This window comes from Pseudophryne corroboree, chromosome 12, assembly GCF_028390025.1.
Source record: "Pseudophryne corroboree isolate aPseCor3 chromosome 12, aPseCor3.hap2, whole genome shotgun sequence".
Lineage (NCBI taxonomy): Eukaryota > Metazoa > Chordata > Amphibia > Anura > Myobatrachidae > Pseudophryne > Pseudophryne corroboree.
The window spans coordinates 113,683,168-113,699,425 of NC_086455.1; the positions used below are offsets into that span (position 1 = coordinate 113,683,168).

The following is a 16,258-nucleotide window of genomic DNA, read 5'->3' on the forward strand; positions in this document are numbered from 1 at the left end:
AGATAAGCATCTTTTATGTCCAAGGACACCATGAAGTCTCCTTCTTCCAGATTCGCTATCACTGCTCTGAGTGACTCCATCTTGAACTTGAATTTCTTTATGTACAGGTTCAAGGATTTCAGATTTAGAATAGGCCTTACCGAACCGTCCGGTTTCGGTACCACAAATAGTGTGGAATAATACCCCTTTCCCTGTTGTAGGAGGGGTACCTTGACTATCACCTGCTGAGAATACAGCTTGTGAATGGCTTCCAAAACCGACGTCCTTTCTGAGGGAGACGTTGGTAAAGCAGACTTTAGGAACCGGCGAGGGGGAGACCTTTCGAACTCCAGCATGTAACCCTGAGATACTATCTGCAGGACCCACGGGTCCACTTGTGAGTGAACCCATTGATTGCTGAAAATCTTGAGTCGACCCCCCACCGTTCCTGAGTCCGCTTGTAAAGCCTCAGCGTCATGCTGATGGCTTTGTAGAAGCCGGGGCGGGCTTCTGTTCCTGGGCAGGGGCTGCTTGCTGCCCTTTCTTACCCTTTCCTCTGCCTCGCGGCAGATAAGACTGTCCTTTTGGTCGCTTTTTATAGGAGCGAAAGGACTGCGGCTGAAAAGACGGTGTCTTTTTCTGTTGGGAGGGGGTCTGAGATAAAAAAGTGGATTTGCCGGCAGTTGCCGTGGCCACCAGGTCCGAAAGCCCGACCCCAAACAATTCCTCTCCTTTATATGGCAATACTTCCATATGCCTCTTGGAATCCGCATCACCTGACCACTGTCGCGTCCATAAACTTCTTCTGGCAGATATGGACATCGCGCTTACTCTTGATGCTAGAGTACAAACATCCCTCTGAGCATCTCGCATATAAAGGAAAGCATCCTTTAATTGCTCTAGAGTCAATAAAATACTGTCCCTATCCAGGGTATCAATATTTTCAGTCAGAGAATCCAACCACACTACCCCAGCACTGCACATCCAGGCTGAGGCTATTGCCGGTCGCAGTATAACACCAGTATGTGTGTATATACTCTTCAGGGTAGTTTCCAGCCTCCTATCTGCTGGATCCTTGAGGGCGGCCGTATCAGGAGACGGCAACGCCACTTGCTTTGATAAACGTGTGAGCGCCTTATCCACCCTAGGGGGTGTTTCCCAGCGCGCCCTAACCTCTAGTGGGAAAGGGTATAATGCCAATAACTTCTTGGAAATTAGCAGTTTTCTATCGGGGTTAACCCACGCTTCATCACACACGTCATTCAATTCCTCTGATTCTGGAAAAAATACAGGTAGTTTTTTCACCCCCCACATAATACCCCTTTTTGAGGTACCAGCAGTATCAGAGATCTGCAAAGCCTCCTTCATTGCCGTGATCATATAACGTGTGGCCCTATTGGAAAATACGTTTGTTTCTTCACCGTCGACACTAGATTCATCTGTGTCGGTACCCGTGTCGACTGACTGAGGTAAAGGACGTTTTACAGCCCCTGACTGTGTCTGAGACGCCTGAACCGGTACTAACTGGTTTGCCGGGCGTCTTATTTCGTCAACTGACTTTTGTAATGTGCTGACATTATCACGTAATTCCATAACTAAAGCCATCCATTCCGGTGTCGACTCCCTAGGGGGTGACATTACCATCATCGGCAATTGCTCTGCCTCCACACCAACATCGTCCTCATACATGTCGACACACACGTACCGACACACAGCAGCCACACAGGGAATGCTCTAATCGAAGACAGGACCCCCTAGCCCTTTGGGGAGACAGAGGGAGAGTTTGCCAGCACACACCAAAAGCGCTATAAATGTATATAAACAACCCTAGAAGGTGTTGTTTACTATATATGCGCTCTTAATATATAAATATCGCCAATTTATGCCCCCCTTCTCTTTGTTACCCTGTTTCTGTAGTGCAGTGCAGGGGAGAGACCTGGGAGCCTTCCTCACCAGCGGAGCTGAGCAGGAAAATGGCGCTGAGTGCTGAGGAGAATAAGCTCCGCCCCTTTTTCGGCGGGCTTTTCCCCGGTTTTTAAGAAACTGGCCTGGGTTAAAATACATACATATAGCCTTAATGGCTATATGTGATGTATTTATTTTGCCACTAAAGGTAATTATATTGCTGCCCAGGGCGCCCCCAGCAGCGCCCTGCACCCTCCGTGACTGAGTCAGTGAGCCGTGTGACAACAATGGCGCACAGCTGCCGTGCTGTGCGCTACCTTCAAGAAGACTGAGGAGTCTTCTGCCGCCTGCTTTCCGGACCTCCGTTCTGCCGTCTCTTCAGCGTCTGTAAGGGGGATCGGCGGCGCGGCGCGGCTCCGGGACGAACCCCAGGCTGACCTGTGTTCCGACTCCCTCTGGAGCTAAGTGTCCAGTAGCCTAAGACTCCAATCCATCCTGCACGCAGGTGAGTTGGAAATCTCTCCCCTAAGTCCCTCGATGCAGTGATCCTGTTGCCAGCAGGAATCACTGAGATTGAAACCTAAAAAAAAAACTTTTCTAAACAGCTCTTTAGGAGAGCCACCTAGATTGCACCCTCTCGGACGGGCACAAAAACCTAACTGAGGCTTGGAGGAGGGTCATAGGGGGAGGAGCCAGTACGCACCATGTGACCTAAAAGCTTTTTTAGATGTGCCCTGTCTCCTGCGGAGCCCGCTATTCCCCATGGTCCTGACGGAGTCCCAGCATCCACTAGGACGTTAGAGAAAAAGTTCCAGGTTGTATTTCCCAGCATGCTGAGATATTCGTAAATAGAACATTCTAATGGGCAAGTAAGTCATTTAACATATACACATAGGGGGTAATTCCAAGTTGATCGCAGCAGGATTTTTGATAGCAATTGGGCAAAACCACGTGCACTGCAGGGGAGGCAGATATAACATGTGCAGAAAGAGTTAGATTTGGGTGGGTTATTTTATTTCTGTGCAGGGTAAATACTGGCTGCTTTATTTTTACACTGCAAATTAGATTGCAGATTGAACACATCCCACCCAAATCTAACTCTCTCTGCACATGTTATATCTGCCACACCTGCAGTGCACATGGTTTTGCCCAATTGCTAACAAAAATCCTGCTGCGATCAACTTGGAATTACCCCCATAGTTCCAGCCACTAAGCGGGTTGAAATGCTCAGCACCTTAATAAAATGAGATCTAGGGCTGGATGTCCAATCTCTGAAATTTTTTTAAAGCAGCATTCATTTACAAGGCATGTACGTCAGATCGGCCGGCATCTCGCACCTCCGGTGACTAATTAAGTCACCTGTGCTCAAGTCTGGATATCCTTAAAACCTGGACTGTTATGGTGCCTTGAGGACAGAGTTTGGGAACCTCTGCCCTATGGATTTAAGTAGTTAACAGTGTGCATCTTTACACCTGGGACAGACACACTGGTTTCAAACTTTGTAAAAAGTGCATGCATGTGTACTGATGGGAGAATAAGGAGCCAGTTAGAGAAAGGAGGACCATAAAGATTTTCTCCAACACCAGTGTTTGCCTATTTTCACAGAGAAGATTGTTCCAGAATACTGACAGCATGGAGAAGAAATAGAAATATAATACAAGCTAAATAACTGGAAAACATACACGAGTTTTATCAAACAATTCCGAAACTCTCAGGAAAAATCTGGAAAAAAAAAAAGAAAGAAACCAAAATTAAATTCAGCAAAGCTCTATATATTGAATGGTGTTCTTAGTTATAAACAAGAGAGGAAATCCTTAATGGTTGTGTACCTGAGCGAGGTGTAATACTTTATGCTATGAAAGGGATTTGAACAGATTTGTGTATCTTTTCCATAGGGCTTGTTCCCCAGGATACTTCTGTTACAGACACAATTCTATGTTTCTATAACATTTTCCCCTGGTCACATCCCTGCCACATATGTCATAACTGCCAATGAGGTCAGCAAAAGTAGTCTAATGGGTTATAAACACATTAAAATATATTTGAAACACATTCTAATCCAATCCAATAAACATGATGGGGATTGTAGAGCACCCAGTACAATGTAAACAGTACATTTCTAATTAACAAACACCTAAGAACTCCATGAAATCATTGCACAATATTGGACAACATGTCTATTCTTACTTGCATATGTCAGTGTTGTCTTGTGTTCCCAAGCAGTACATTGAAGAGCCTATTCTATTGTAGTCATCAGCAACACCTACAACATATAGGGGAAACAGAATATTAAACAGGATCTGTGGAAACCTATAAATGTAAAAAGATGACTTATGTGTCGTGCTGGTGCTGCCTTTACGTCGATATTTCTATGGAACTTTAAGAAATCATCACATTATTTGCTTGGAGATAATATTAGGGTGCTCTGCAGCTGACACTGTACTGAGAGACTCGGAGGGAATAGTAGGGTGCTCTGCAGCTGACACTGTACTGAGAGACTTGGAGGTAATAGTAGGGTGTTCTGCAGCTGACACTGTACTGAGAGACTCGGAGGTAATAGTAGGGTGCTCTGCAGCCAACACTGTACCGAGAGACTTGGAGGTAATAGTAGGGTGCTCTGCAGCTGACACTGTACTGAGAGACTCGGAGGTAATAGTAGGGTGCTCTGCAGCTGACACTGTACTGAGAGACTTGGAGGTAATAGTAGGGTGCTCTGCAGCTGACACTGTACTGAGAGACTTGGAGATAATATTAGGGTGCTCTGCAGCTGACACTGTACTGAGAGACTCGGAGGTAATAGTAGGGTGCTCTGCAGCTGACACTGTACTGAGAGACTCGGAGGTAATAGTAGTGTGCTCTGCAGCCAACACTGTACTGAGAGACTTGGAGGTAATAGTAGGGTGCTCTGCAGCGGACACTGTACTGAGAGACTTGGAGGTAATAGTATAGTACTCTGCAGCTGACACTGTACTGAGAGACTCGGAGGTAATAGTAGGGTGCTCTGCAGCTGACACTGTACTGAGAGACTTGGAGATAATATTAGGGTGCTCTGCAGCTGACACTGTACTGAGAGACTTGGAGATAATATTAGGGTGCTCTGCAGCTGACACTGTACTGAGAGACTCGGAGGTAATAGTAGGGTGCTCTGCAGCTGACACTGTACTGAGAGACTCGGAGGTAATAGTAGTGTGCTCTGCAGCTGACACTGTACTGAGAGACTCGGAGGTAATAGTAGGGTGCTCTGCAGCTGACACTGTACTGAGAGACTCGGAGGTAATAGTAGGGTGCTCTGCAGCTGACACTGTACTGAGAGACTCGGAGGTAATAGTAGGGTGCTCTGCAGCTGACACTGTACTGAGAGACTTGGAGGGAATAGTAGGGTGCTCTGCAGCTGACAATGTACTGAGAGACTTGGAGGTAATAGTAGGGTGCTCTGCAGCAGACACTGGTGGTCATTCCGAGTTGTTCGCTCGCTGCTATTTTTAGCAGAATTGCTAATAGGCTAAAATCCGGCAGCTCGCAGCATGCGTATGCACCGCAGGGCGCACGCGCTAAGCAATTTTACACAAAACTATGCTATTTTACTCACGGGTGAACAAAACTTTTCAATCGCTCTGCTGATCGTAGTGCGACTGACAGGAAGTGGGTGTTTCTGGGCGGAAACTGGCCGTTTTCTGGGAGTGTGCTAAAAAACGCAGGCGTGCCAGGTAAAAACGCAGGAGTGGCTGGAGAAACAGAGGAGTGGCTGGCCGGACGCTGGGCGTGTTTGTGACGTCAAACCAGGTACTAAACGGACTGAGGTGATCGCAATCTAGGAGTAGGTCTGGAGCTACTCAGAAACTGTAAGGAAATACTTAATAGCAGAATTGCTAATCTTTCGTTAGCAATTCTGCTATGCTAAGATACACTCCCAGAGGGCAGTGGCTTTGCGTTTGCATTTCTGCTAAAAGTAGCTAGTGAGCGAACAACTCGGAATGAGGGCCACTGTACTAAGACTTGGAGGTAACAGTAGGGTGCTCTACAGCTGACACTGTACTGAGAGGTGCTCTGCAGCTGACACTGTACTGAGAGACTTGGAGGGAATAGTAGGGTGCTCTGCAGCTGACACTGTACTGAGAGACTTGGAGGTAATAGTAGGGTGCTCTGCAGCTGATACTGTACTGAGAGACTTGGAGGTAATAGTAGGGTGCTCTGCAGCTGATACTGTACTGAGAGACTTGGAGGTAATAGTAGGGTGCTCTGCAGCTGACACGGTGCCTAATTCAGATCTGATTGTAGATGTGCTAAATTTAGCACATCTACGATCAGTTTCTCAGACATGTGCGGGGCGTCCCCTCGCAGGGCTAGTCCGCCCAACATCCAGCAAGGGTGCAAAAGCATCGCATAGCGGCGATGCTTTTGCATCCCCTAAATAGCTCCCTGCCAGTGCATCTCCTGCGCGCTGGCAGAACGCTACTTGCCACGTCCTGGGTCGCAACGGCTGCACGTGAAGTCACGCAGCCGTCGCGGCCGCCCCCGCAATGGTCAGGACATGCCTTAGTTGACCGGACCATACTCTGCCAACGGCGTTCTAATGCCATTGGCACACCCCCTCCCACCCTGCGACCGCCTCGGCCTGTCTATCAGGCAGAGGCGATTGCAGCCCTGAGATGCTTTTAGCATCTCACTGGGCTCCCGGGGTGCGCGAGCGCACTCCACAAAGTAATTCAAATTGCGAACGCTGCCTCTGCAGTGATCCAGTCTGAATTACCCCCACTGTACTGAGACTTGGAGGTAATAGTAGGGTGCTCTGCAGCTGACACTGTACTGAGAGACTTGGAGTTAATAGTAGGGTGCTCTGCAGCTGACACTCAACTGAGACTTGGAGGGAATAGTAGGGTGCTCTGCAGCAGACACTGTACTGAGACTTGGAGGGAATAGTAGGGTGCTCTGCAGATGACACTGTACTGAGACTTGGAGGGAATAGTAGGGTGCTCTGCAGCTGACACTGTACTGAGAGACTCGGAGGTAATAATAAGATTTTACTTACCGATAAATCTATTTCTCGTAGTCCGTAGTGGATGCTGGGGACTCCGTCAGGACCATGGGGATATAGCGGCTCCGCAGGAGACAGGGCACAATAATAAAAGCTTTAGGATCAGGTGGTGTGCACTGGCTCCTCCCCCTATGACCCTCCTCCAAGCCTCAGTTAGGATACTGTGCCCGGACGAGCGTGCATAATAAGGAAGGATATTGAATCCCGGGTAAGACTCATACCAGCCACACCAATCACACCGTACAACCTGTGATCTGAACCCAGTTAACAGTATGATAACAACGAAGGAGCCTCTGAAAAGATGGCTCACAACAAGAATAACCCGATTTTTGTAACAATAACTATGTACAAGTATTGCAGACAATCCGCACTTGGGATGGGCGCCCAGCATCCACTACGGACTACGAGAAATAGATTTATCGGTAAGTAAAATCTTATTTTCTCTGACGTCCTAGTGGATGCTGGGGACTCCGTCAGGACCATGGGGATTATACCAAAGCTCCCAAACGGGCGGGAGAGTGCGGATGACCCTGCAGCACCGAATGAGAGAACTCCATGTCCTCCTCAGCCAGGGTATCAAATTTGTAGAATTTAGCAAACGTGTTTTCCCCTGACCAAGTAACTGCTCGGCAAAGTTGTAAAGCCGAGACCCCTCGGGCAGTCGCCCAAGATGAGCCCCCTTCCTTTTGGAATGGGCTTTTACCGATTTTGGCTGTGGCAGGCCTGCCACAGAATGTGTAAACTGAATTGTATTACAAATCCAGCGAGCAATCGTCTGCTTAGAAGCAGGAGCACCCATCTTGTTGGGTGCATACAGGCTAAACAGCGAGTCAGATTTTCTGACTCCAGCCTTCCTGGAAACATATTTTTCAGGGCCCTGACAACGTCAAGTAACTTGGAGTCCTCCAAGTCCCTAGTACCCGCAGGTACCACAATAGGTTGGTTCATGTGAAAAACAGAAAACACCTTAAGGAGAAATTGAGGACGAGTCCTCAATTCTGCCCTGTCAGAATGAAAAATTAAGTAAGGGCTTTATATATGATAAAGCCGCCAATTCTGACACACGCCTGGCTGAAGCCAGGGCTAATAGCATCGTTACCTTCCATGTGAGATATTTTAAGTCCACAGTGGTGAGTGGTTCAAACCAATGTGACTTTAGGAAACTCAAAACAACATTGAGATCCCAAGGTGCCACTGGGGCACAAAAGGAGGCTGTATATGCAGTACCCCTTTTACAAACATCTGAACGTCAGGCACTAAAGCCAGTTCTTTCTGGAAGAAATTCGACAGGGCCGAAATTTGAACCTTAATGGACCCTAATTTTAGGCCCATAGACAGTCCTGTTTTCAGGAAATGTAGGAAACGACCCAGTTGGAATTCCTCTGTAGGGGCCTTCTTGGCCTCACACCACGCAACATATCTTCGCCAAATGCGGTGAAAATGTTTTGCGGTTACATCCTTCCTGTCTTCGACCAGGGTAGGGATGACTTCATCTGGAATGCCCTTTCAGGATCCGGCGTTCAACCGCCATGCCGTCAAACGCGGCCGTGGTAAGTCTTGGAACAGACAAGGCCCCTGCTGGAGCAGGTCCTTTCTTAAAGGTAGAGGCCACGGGTCTTCCGTGTACATCTCTTGAAGTTTCGGGTACCAAGTCCTTCTTGGCCAATCCGGAACCACGAGTATCATTCTTACTCATCTCCCTCTTATGATTCTCAGTACTTTTTGTATGAGAGGCATAGGAGGGAACACATACTCTGACTGGTACATCCACAGTGTTACCAGAGCGTCCACCGCTATTGCCTGAGGGTCCCTTGACCTGGCGCAATATCTAGTTTTTTGTTCAGGCGGGACGCCATCATGTCCACCTTTGGTTTTTCACAACGGTTTACAATCATGTGGAAGACTTCCCGATGAAGTCCCCACTCTCCCGGGTGGAGGTCATGCCTGCTGAGGAAGTCTGCTTCCCAGTTTTCCACTCCCGGAATGAACACTGCTGAGAGTGTTATCACATGATTTTTCGCCCAGCGAAGAATCCTTGCAGTTTCTGCCATTTTCCTCCTGCTTCTTGTGCCGCCCTGTCTGTTTACGTGGGCGACTGCCGTGATGTTGTCCCACTGGATCAATACCGGCTGACCTTGAAGCAGAGGTCTTGCTAAGCTTAGAGCATTGTAAATTGCCCTTAGCTCCAGTATATTTATGTGGAGAGAAGTCTCCAGACTCGATCACACTCTCTGGAAATTTTTTCCTTGTGTGACTGCTCCCCAGCCACTCAGGCTGGCATCCGTGGTCACCAGGACCCAGTCCTGAATGCCGAATCTGCGGCCCTTTCATAGATGAGCACTCTGCAGCCACCGCAGAAGAAACACCCTTGTCCTTGGAGACAGGGTTATCCGCTGATGCATCTGAAGATGCGATCCGGACCATTTTTCAAGCAGATCCCACGTAAAGGTTCTTGCGTGAAATCTACCGAATGGGATCGCTTTGTAAGAAACCACCATTTTTCACAGGATCCTTGTGCAATGATGCACTGATACTTTTCCTGGTTTTAGGAGGTTCCTGACTAGCTCGGATAACTCCCTGGCTTTCTTCTCCGGGAGAAAACATCCTTTTCTGGACTGTGTCCAGAATCATCCCTAGGAACAGTAGACGTGTCGTCGGAAAAAACTGCGATTTTGGAATATTTAGAATCCACTCGTGCTGTCGTAGAACTACTTAAGATAGTGCTACTCCGACCTCCAACTGTTCTCTGGACCTTGCCCTTATCAGGAAAGCATCCATATTTCTTTTAAGAAGAATCATCATTTCGGCCATTACCTTGGTAAAGACCCGGGGTGCCGTGGACAATCCAAACGGCAGCGTCTGAACTGATAGTGACAGTTCTGTACCACGAACCTGAGGTACCCTTGGTGAGATGGGCAAATTTGGACATGTAGGTAAGCGTCCCTGATATCCAGTGACACCATATCGTCCCCTTCTTCCTGGTTCGCTATCACTGCTCTGAGTGACTCCATCTTGATTTGAACGCTTGTATGTAAGTGTTCAAATATTTCAGATCTCACCTAGCCGTCTGGCTTCAGTACCACAATATAGTGTGGAATAATACCCCTTCCCTTGTTGTAGAAGGGGTACTTTGATTATCACCTGCTGGGAATACAGCCTGTGAATTGTTCCCAATACTGCCTCCCTGTCGGAGGGAGACGTTGGTAAAGCAGACTTCAGGAACTTGTGAGGGGGAGACGTCTCGAATTTCCAATGTACACCTGGGATACTACGTGTAGGATCCAGGAGTCCACTTGTGAGTGAGCCCACTGCGTGCTGAAACTCTTGAGATGACCCCCTACCGCACCCGAGTCCGCTTGTACGGCCCCAGCGTCATGCTGCGGACTTGGCAGAAGCTGTGGAGGGCTTCTGTTCCTGGGAATGGGCTGCCTGCTGCAGTCTTCTTCCCTTTCCTCTACCCCTGGGCAGATATGACTGGCCCTTTTGCCCGCCTGCCCTTATGGGGACGAAAGGACTGAGACTGAAAAGACTGTGTCCTTTTCTGCTGAGATGTGACTTGGGGTAACAAAAGGTGGATTTTTCAGCTGTTGCCATGGCCACCAGGTCCGATGGACCGCCCCTTTATACGTCAATAGTTCCATGTGCCGTCTGGAATCTGCATCACCTGACCACTGTCGTCTGGCAGATATGGACATCACATTTACTCTTGATGCCAGAATGCAAATATCCCTCTGCGCATCTCGCATATATAGAAATGCATCCTTAAAATGCTCTATAGTCAATAAAATCTTGTCCCTGTCAAGGGTATCAATATTTTCAGTCAGGAAATCCGACCAAGCCCCTATAGCGCTGCACATCCAGGCTGAGGCGATTGCTGGTCGTAGTATAACACCAGTATATGTGTATATACTTTTAGGATATTTTTCAGCTTCCTATCAGCTGGCTCCTTGAGGGCTGCCGTATCTGGAGACGGTAACGCCACTTGTTTTTATAAGCGTGTGAGCGCCTTATTCACCCTAAGGTGTGTTTCCCAACTCGCCCTAACTTCTGGCGGGAAAGGGTATACCGCCAATAATTTTCTATCGGAGGAAACCCACGTATCATCACACACTTCATTTAATTTATCTGATTCAGGAAAAACTACAAGTAGTTTATTCACACCCTACATAATACCCTTATTTGTGGTACTTGTAGTATCAGAAATATGTAACACCTCCTTCATTGCCCTTAACATGAAACGTGTGGCCCTAAAGGAAAATACGTTTGTTTCTTCACCGTCGACACTGGAGTCAGTGTCCGTGTCTACCGACTGAGGTAAATGGGCGTTTTTACAAGCCCCTGACGGTGTCTGAGACGCCTGGACAGGTACTAATTTGTTTGCCGGCCGTCTCATGTCGTCAACCGACCTTACAGCGTGTTGACATTATCACGTAATTCCTAAATAAGCCATCCATTCCAGTGTCGACTCCCTAGAGAGTGACATCACCAATACAGGCAATTTGCTCCGCCTCCTCACCAACATCGTCCTCCTACATGTCGACACACACGTACCGACACACAGCACACACACAGGGAATGCTCTGACAGAGGACAGGACCCCACTAGCCCTTTGGGGAGACAGAGGGAGAGTTTGCCAGCACACACCAAAAACGCTATAATTATACAGGGACAACCCCTTATACAAGTGTTTTCCCTTATAGCATTTTTATATATGTAATCATATCGCCAAATAAGTGCCCCCCCTCTCTGTTTTAACCCTGTTTCTGTAGTGCAGTGCAGGGGAGAGCCTGGGAGCCTTCCTCACAGCAGAGCTGAGCAGGAAAATGGCGCCGTGTGCTGAGGAGAATAGGCCCCGCCCCCTTTTCGGCGGGCTCTTCTCCCGGAGTTTGTGAGATCTGGCAGGGGTTAAATACATCCATATAGCCTCAAGGGCTATATGTGATGTATTTTAGCCATAAAAAGGTATTATACATTGCTGCCCAGGGCGCCCCCCCCAGCGCCCTGCACCCTCAGTGACAGTTGGTGACTGTTGGTGAAGTGTGCTGACAACAATGGCGCACAGCTGCAGTGCTGTGCGCTACCTTATGAAGACTGAAAGTCTTCTGCCGCCTGTTTCTGGACCTCTGGACCTCTTCAACTTCGGCATCTGCAAGGGGGGTCGGCGGCACGGCTCCGGGACGAACCCCAGGGTGAGACCTGTGTTCCGACTCCCTCTGGAGCTAATGGTGTCCAGTAGCCTAAGAAGCAAATCCATCCTGCACGCAGGTGAGTTTTCTTCTCTCCCCTAAGTCCCTCGTAGCAGTGAGCCTGTTGCCAGCAGGACTCACTGAAAATAAAAAACCTAACTTAAACTTTTATTCTAAGCAGCTCAGGAGAGCCACCTAGATTGCACCCTTCTCGTCGGTCACAAAAATCTAACTGAGGCTTGGAGGAGGGTCATAGGGGGAGGAGCCAGTGCACACCACCTGATCCTAAAGCTTTTATTATTGTGCCCTGTCTCCTGCGGAGCCGCTATATCCCCATGGTCCTGACGGAGTCCCCAGCATCCACTAGGACGTCAGAGAAAGTAGTGTGCTCTGCAGCCAACACTGTACTGAGAGACTTGGAGGTAATAGTAGGGTGCTCTGAAGCCAACACTGTACTGAGAGACTTGGAGGGAATAGTAGGGTGCTCTGCAGCCAACACTGTACTGAGAGACTTGGAGGGAATAGTAGGGTGCTCTGAAGCCAACACTGTACTGAGAGACTTGGAGGGAATAGTAGTGTGCTCTGCAGCCGACACTGTACTGAGAGACTTGGAGGTAATAGTAGGGTGCTCTGAAGCCAACACTGTACTGAGAGACTTGGAGGGAATAGTAGGGTGCTCTGCAGCCAACACTGTACTGAGAGACTTGGAGGGAATAGTAGGGTACTCTACAGATGACACTGTACTGAGAAACTTGGAGGGAATAGTAGGGTGCTCTGCCGCCAACACTGTACTGAGAGACTTGGAGGGAATAGTAGGGTGCTCTGCAGCCAACACTGTACTGAGAGACTTGGAGGGAATAGTAGGGTACTCTACAGATGACACTGTACTGAGAAACTTGGAGGGAATAGTAGGGTGCTCTGCAGCCAACACTGTACTGAGAGACTTGGAGGTAATAGTAGGGTGCTCTGCAGCTGACACTGTACTGAGAGACTTGGAGGTAATAGTAGGGTGCTCTGCAGCTGACACTGTACTGAGAGACTTGGAGGTAATAATAAGATTTTACTCACCGGTAAATCTATTTCTCGTAGTCCGTAGTGGATGCTGGGAACTCCGTAAGGACCATGGGGAATAGACGGGCTCCGCAGGAGACTGGGCACTCTAAAAGAAAGATTAGGTACTATCTGGTGTGCACTGGCTCCTCCCTCTATGCCCCTCCTCCAGACCTCAGTTAGGATACTGTGCCCGGAAGAGCTGACACAATAAGGAAGGATTTTGAATCCCGGGTAAGACTCATACCAGCCACACCAATCACACCGTATAACTCGTGATACTATACCCAGTTAACAGTATGAAATTTAACTGAGCCTCTCAACAGATGGCTCAACAATAACCCTTTAGTTAGGCAATAACTATATACAAGTATTGCAGACAATCCGCACTTGGGATGGGCGCCCAGCATCCACTACGGACTACGAGAAATAGATTTACCGGTGAGTAAAATCTTATTTTCTCTGACGTCCTAGTGGATGCTGGGAACTCCGTAAGGACCATGGGGATTATACCAAAGCTCCCAAACGGGCGGGAGAGTGCGGATGACTCTGCAGCACCGAATGAGAGAACTCAAGGTCCTCCTCAGCCAGGGTATCAAATTTGTAGAATTTAGCAAACGTGTTTGCCCCTGACCAAGTTGCAGCTCGGCAAAGTTGTAAAGCCGAGACCCCTCGGGCAGCCGCCCAAGATGAGCCCACTTTCCTCGTGGAATGGGCTTTTACTGATTTAGGATGCGGCAATCCAGCCGTAGAATGCTCCAGCTGAATTGTGCTACAAATTCAGCGAGCAATAGTCTGCTTAGAAGCAGGAGCACCTAATTTGTTGGGTGCCTACAGGATAAAAAGCGAGTCAGTTTTCCTGACTCCAGCCGTCCTGGAAATATAAATTTTTAAGGCCCTGACTACGTCCAGTAACTTGGAATCTTCCAAGGCCCTAGTAGCCGCAGGCACTACAATAGGTTGGTTCAAGTGAAAAGCTGATACCACCTTAGGGAGAAACTGGGGACGAGTCCTCAATTCTGCCCTATCCATATGGAAAATCAGATAAGGGCTTTTACATGACAAAGCCGCCAATTCTGACACACGCCTGGCCGAAGCCAAGGCCAATAACATGACCACTTTCCACGTGAGATATTTCAAATCCACAGTTTAAAGTGGCTCAAACCAATGTGATTTTAAGAAACTCAACACCACGTTGAGATCCCAAGGTGCCACAGGAGGCACAAAAGGGGGCTGAATATGTAGCACTCCCTTTACAAATGTCTGAACTCCAGGCAGTGAAGCCAGTTCTTTCTGGAAGAAAATCGACAGAGCCGAAATCTGGACCTTAATGGAACCCAAGTTTAGGCCCATAGTCACTCCTGACTGTAGGAAGTGCAGAAAACGACCCAGCTGAAATTCCTCTGTTGGGGCCTTCCTGGCCTCACACCACGCAACATATGGTTTGCGGTTACTTCTTTCCTGGCTTTTATCAGCGTAGGAATGACTTCCTCCGGAATGCCCTTTTCCTTTAGGATCCGGAATTCAACCGCCATGCCGTCAAACGCAGCCGCGGTAAGTCTTGGAACAGACAGGGCCCCTGCTGTAGCAGATCCTGTCTGAGCGGTAGAGGCCATGGGTCCTCTGATATCATTTCTTGAAGTTCTGGGTACCAAGCTCTTCTTGGCCCATCCGGAACCACGAGTATCGTTCTTACTCCTCGTTTTCTTATTATTCTCAGTACCTTTGGTATGAGAGGCAGAGGAGGGAATACATAAACCGACTGGTACACCCACGGTGTCACTAGAGCGTCCACAGCTATTGCCTGAGGGTCCCTTGACCTGGCGCAATATCTAGTTTTTTGTTTAGGCGGGACGCCATCATGTCCACCTGCGGCCTTTCCCAACGGTTTACCAACAGTTGGAAGACTTCTGGATGAAGTCCCCACTCTCCCGGGTGTAGGTCGTGTCTGCTGAGGAAGTCTGCTTCCCAGTTGTCCACTCCCGGAATGAACACTGCTGACAGTGCTAAGACATGATTTTCCGCCCATCGGAGAATCCTTGTGGCTTCTGCCATCGCCATCCTGCTTCTTGTGCCGCCCTGTCGGTTTACATGGGCGACTGCCGTGATGTTGTCTGATTGGATCAGTACCGGCTGGTTTTGAAGCAGAGGCCTTGCCAGACTTAGGGCATTGTAAATGGCCCTCAGTTCCAGACTATTTATGTGTAGGGACGACTCCTGACTTGACCAAAGTCCTTGGAGATTTCTTCCCTGTGTGACTGCCCCCCAGCCTCGAAGGCTGGCATCCGTGGTTACCAGGACCCAGTCCTGTATGCCGAATCTGCGGCCCTCTTGAAGATGAGCACTCTGCAGCCACCACAGTAGAGATACCCTGGTCCTTGGAGACAGGGTTATCAGCCGATGCATCTGAAGATGCGATCCCGACCACTTGTCCAAGAGGTCCCACTAAAAAAGGTTCTTGCATGGAAACTGCCGAATGGAATTTTGCTTCGTAAGAAGCTACCATTTTTCCCAGGACTCGTGTGCAGTGATGCACCGATACCTGTTTTGGTTTCAGGAGGTCTCTGACTAGAGAGGACAGCTCCTTGGCTTTCTCCTGCGGGAGAAACACTTTTTTCTGTTCTGTGTCCAGAACCATCCCCAGGAACAGTAGGCGTGTGGTAGGAACCAGCTGTGACTTTGGAATGAATAGAATCCATCCGTGCTGTTGTAGCACTTCCCGAGATAGTGCTACTCCGACCAACAACTGCTCCTTGGACCTAGCCTTTATAAGGAGATCATCCAAGTACGGGATAATTAAAAACTCCCTTTTTTCGAAGGAGTATCATCATTTCTGCCATTACCTTGGTAAAGACCCTCGGTGCCGTGGACAGTCCAAACGGCAGTGTTTGGAATTGGTAATGGCAATCCTGTACCACAAATCTGAGGTACTCCTGGTGAGGATGGTAAATGGGGACATGTAGGTAAGCATCCTTGATGTCCAGGGATACCATGTAATCCCCCTCCTCCAGGCTTGCAATAACCGCCCTGAGCGATTCCATCTTGAACTTGAATTTTTTTATGTACGTGTTCAAGGATTTCAAATTTAAAATGGGTCTCACCG

The 16,258-nt window shown here is 48.5% G+C and overlaps 1 protein-coding gene across 1 annotated transcript in view; it reads right to left on the reverse strand.

Annotated features, from left to right (window-relative positions):
* Positions 1–16,258, reverse strand: part of SNX6 (sorting nexin 6) — a 170,505-nt gene that overhangs the window by 30,707 nt on the left and 123,540 nt on the right. Inside the window, exons 9-10 of the mRNA XM_063947875.1 lie at positions 4,072–4,147; positions 3,567–3,606 (exon numbers count right to left, since the gene is read on the reverse strand). Coding sequence (XP_063803945.1) covers positions 3,567–3,606; positions 4,072–4,147 — 116 coding nt within the window. The remainder of the gene's footprint in view (positions 1–3,566; positions 3,607–4,071; positions 4,148–16,258) is intronic.